At 52.5% G+C, this 3989-nt stretch overlaps 1 protein-coding gene across 1 annotated transcript; it reads left to right on the top strand.

Annotated features, from left to right (window-relative positions):
• Positions 1 to 384: 384 nt before the first annotated feature.
• Positions 385 to 2124, top strand: KPRP (keratinocyte proline rich protein). The gene has a single exon (XM_020898259.2). It carries the CDS (start codon positions 385 to 387, stop codon positions 2122 to 2124), a length of 1740 nt encoding a protein of 579 aa, XP_020753918.2.
• Positions 2125 to 3989: the final 1865 nt, after the last annotated feature.

Genomic DNA, 3989 nt, shown 5'->3' on the forward strand with positions numbered 1-3989 from the left:
TTACAGCCTTGGGAGGAAGGTTCCTCTCTACTTCATATAAAGCTCCCTCCCACCTCTTAGGACTTGCTGAAGTGAAGGAATTCTCTTGTCATCAGCGCCCTCTTGTGCTGGACACTGGAATGCCCATTTGCAGTCCCTTTGAAGCTCCCTCAGATCAGGTCTTTTGGCAGATTCAAGGCAGATCTTGTGGGCAATGGTGACTAATCTTGGGTCCAGCTCACTCTGTAAGGACTCTCGGGTACAAGTTGAAGGTAGGGGATGAAAGGCCAGGAAATAAACAGGGTATCTTCCCCTTGGTCCTGGTCACCACTCCCCAACAACTCTCACCCTCCTGATCTTGGTCTTTCTACCCTCAGGTTCTGCTTACTTGCCTGCATCAGAACCATGTGTGACCAGCAGCAGATTCAGTGTTACCAGCCGCACCCCCAGTACTGTGTGACATGTTCCCCCTTCTGCATCTCCCAGTCCCCTTGTGCCAACAGCCAGGTGGTGGTCCAAGCCCCCTGTGAGATGCAAATTGTGGAGTGCCCTGCACCATGCCCAGTTCAAGTCTCCCAGGTAAAATGCCAGGCTCCATGTCAGTCTAAAACTACAGAGGTGAAGGGCCAAGCTTCATGCCAGTCTAAGACCACCCAGGTGAAGGGCGAAGCTCCATGCCAGTCTAAGACCACCCAGGTGAAGGGTCAGGCTCCAAGCCAGCCTCAGATTCCATGTGTTCAATGCCAGGCTCCATTGCAGTCTGAGGTTTCCTATGTACAGTGTGAAGGCCCATGCCCTGTGCAGACCTGCTATGTAGAATGTGCTCCAGTTTGTTATACAGAAACTTGTTATGTGGAATGCCCAGGCGAGAGCTATGTACCCTGCCCAGCACCTCAGCCTGTCCAGACTTATGTAATAGGTCCCCCGGTATGCCAGCCTCAGGGAAGATTCTCCACCCAGTGCCAATATCAGGGCTCCTACAGCAGCTGCATCCCCCAGCGCCAGTCCCGGGCTTCATTTAGCACCTGTGCGCCCCAGTGCCAGACCCAGGGCTCTTACGGGAGCTTTCCTGCATCGAGTCGCTCTCGGAGCACCAGCAGGTGCCTCCCTCCTCGCCAGCTGCAGCCTTCTTACCGCAGCTGCTCCCCACCACGACGTTCTGAGCCCTACTACAGCAGTAGCTGCCTGCCGTCAAGATGTTCTCCGAGCTCTTGTAACTATTGTACCCCACCCCGCCGCTCTGAGCCCATCTATAACAGTGACTGTTCTCGGCGTCCCACTTTGGGCTGCTCTCAGAGATGTGGACCCAAGTGCCGAATAGAGATTTCCTCCCCTCGCTGCCCCAAGCAGGTTCCCCCCCAGAAGTGTTCTGTTCAGATTCCTCCCATCAGACGCTGCCCTGAGAGTTGTGCCCCACGACCCTCCTGGGTTACCTCCTGCCCGGATCTGAGACCACGTGCAGAGCCGTGTCCACTCCCAAGCTTCCGTCCTCCGCGGCGTTTGGACCAAAGTCCAGAGCCATTACGGCGGCGAAGTCCACCTCCATCTCCATGCCCACGTCCACTTCCGGCTCCACGCCCACATCCACTTCCGGCTCCACGTGCGTGTTCACGTCCAGAGCGGTGCGCAAGTCCAGAGTTCCGTCCCTGCTCTCCACCACGGCGAATTTTGGAACCTTGTGTGTATCCAGAACCACGCCCAGTGCCATATCCAGCCCCGCGTCATCCTCGCCCAGTGCAGTGTGATCTTCCAGCACCTCGTCCATGTCCGCAGCCCTGTGAGCGCCAAGAATCTTTTCCACGTCCGGAGCCAATTCCACTTCCATCGCCCTGCCCAAGCCCAGAGCCATGTGTGGAGCTACGACGTTGTCCCAGCCTCTGCTCAGGTCCAAATCCAAATCCGTGCACAGGAGACCTAGGCTGTCGTGAGTCCAGTCCACACCGCCTGGACACTGAGGCCCCCATCTGTGGCCCAGCTGGTTATAACTGGTGGCAAGAGAGTGAGCCTAGATATAGGCCTTGTGATGTAGGCCTTCCCGAGTCACAGGGTCTTGGTGGTTGTGGAGACCAAGGAGGCGTCAGTGTTGGAGTGAAAGGTGGAACCCACCACGGAACCCGTGGTGGAGCAAAGGGTGCCTACTTTTAAAGAAAGCACGGCTGAGACGGCCTTACCTTTTGCCCTGAAAATGTTGATCCTCAATTCCCAGCAGCCACAATTTCCAATGTTTTCTGGTTTGTATCTCTTCGAAGACTTTCCGAGGCTCCCTGCTGCAGAATTGATGTCCATACTCCTTTGCATGCCATCTCAGGATCCACATCTGGGTCTCAGACACCTCTTTAGCCTCACATCTGACTCCTCCCCAAACACATCCTCTGTTCTAGCCAGACCAGTCTGGCCACCATGGCACATCTTGGGTGTTTCCCAAGACATCCCCTTGGGGTCCCTGCCCCCAAGCCTTTGCTCACTCTTTCCCTACTACCCGGACCACTTCACTGCTACTCCCAGTATCTAAAAATCCAACCTGTATTTCAAGACCTATTCCTTGGAGCCTTTTGTATTTGTTCCTCTCTGCAGGAGCCTGGACTGATTTCCTAGAATTCATTGCATCATCCGCACCATCCATTTGGCAACTCCTTTGCAACATCTCTTGAATTGCTATTTCACTTTTCAGGTGTGTCTGTCCTACCTGCCCAGCTAGATTGTAAACTCCCATTGGAGTGGAGTCAGAGTATCCCCAAAGTCCTGTGCTTCTCCTGGAGCAGGCAGCTCCTCAGCAAGGCTTATGGTTTGCAGCTTGAGCTATGGTCTGTCCTGATGTGCAACCACCGGACTGGAGACAAGAAGAAACCATGTAACAATAAAGATGATGATACCCTCACACACTAAGTCCTACATGATGCCTGTGTCCTTTCTCCTTCCTGACTCCCTAGGATGAGTTGTGTTTTTTTTTTTTTTTTTCCTTTCTTGGGTTTATTTTACTCATGGTCTGAGCTTTCCTTAGCCTAGACTGAGTGGGCTGCCTTGTGGGTTTTCTGTCTACCATCAGTGTCCCTGGCCCCTGCTGGGAAAGGTGGATGAAGGGGATGAGGAATAAGGGAACAGGGAGGATAACTCTTGCTCCTCTATTTAGAGGTAAAGGTCTCAGGCAAGGGTTGGGTAGGTCACTCAACTCTGGGGCCTTAGTCATAGCCATGTGACTTCTGTGGAGTCAGGGAGGGGAGGAGGGAGTCTGGGATAGGCTCTCTGGGGTACTTTGCACAGGACACGCTCTTGTTTGGTTCAGAATAAATTATTCGCGCTTTTTTTTTTGACACAATAGAAAAGGACACATCTGAGGCTGAGTTTGCATTCCTTGATTGCTCCCAAATTCCATTAGGCATGGGTGGTTTTGGATATATGAAGGTAGGGCTTAGAGAGGCAGAAAAGGGGAAGATGCCTCTGCCCCCCTGCAAATGAGGTGGATACCACAGAGGATGCTGGGAAATGATGCTGGGATGGGCTTCTCTAGAGAAGAGAGTGTGCTGAGGCCACCTTGGTCTTAGAAGATGAAGAAGTCTCCTCTTAGGAGAGCAGCAGGGGTGGCTTTGGCCTGGGCAATAGTGCCCTCCTCCACACAGGCCACAACACCAAAGACCCCATAGCTCTAGCTCAGTAGTCTGGAACCACAGATCCAGGGCCTGGCTCTTCAGATGTCTTCCCCTCGCCCAAGGGATCCAGTCCCTCAGTGTCAATGATGAAGACCCAAGAGACCACATAGTAAAACCCTGTGTTGTACAAAAGAAAACCAAGGATCTTATGTGAAATCCACTCATTCATTTTTTTAATTGACAAATATGCATTGCTTATCTGCTAGGAAGGTACTCATAAAAGGGAGAAACATAATGCTTATTTGCTGTCACAGCTTAGCACACTGATTCTCAGGGCGGTACCCAGAATAGTAGCATCAGCCTCACCTAGGACCTTGTTAGAAATGCATATGTATCACTACAGACCTATGAAAGCAGAAAATC

Source organism: Odocoileus virginianus, chromosome 5 (genome assembly GCF_023699985.2).
Source record: "Odocoileus virginianus isolate 20LAN1187 ecotype Illinois chromosome 5, Ovbor_1.2, whole genome shotgun sequence".
In the NCBI taxonomy this organism is placed as follows: Eukaryota; Metazoa; Chordata; class Mammalia; order Artiodactyla; family Cervidae; genus Odocoileus; species Odocoileus virginianus.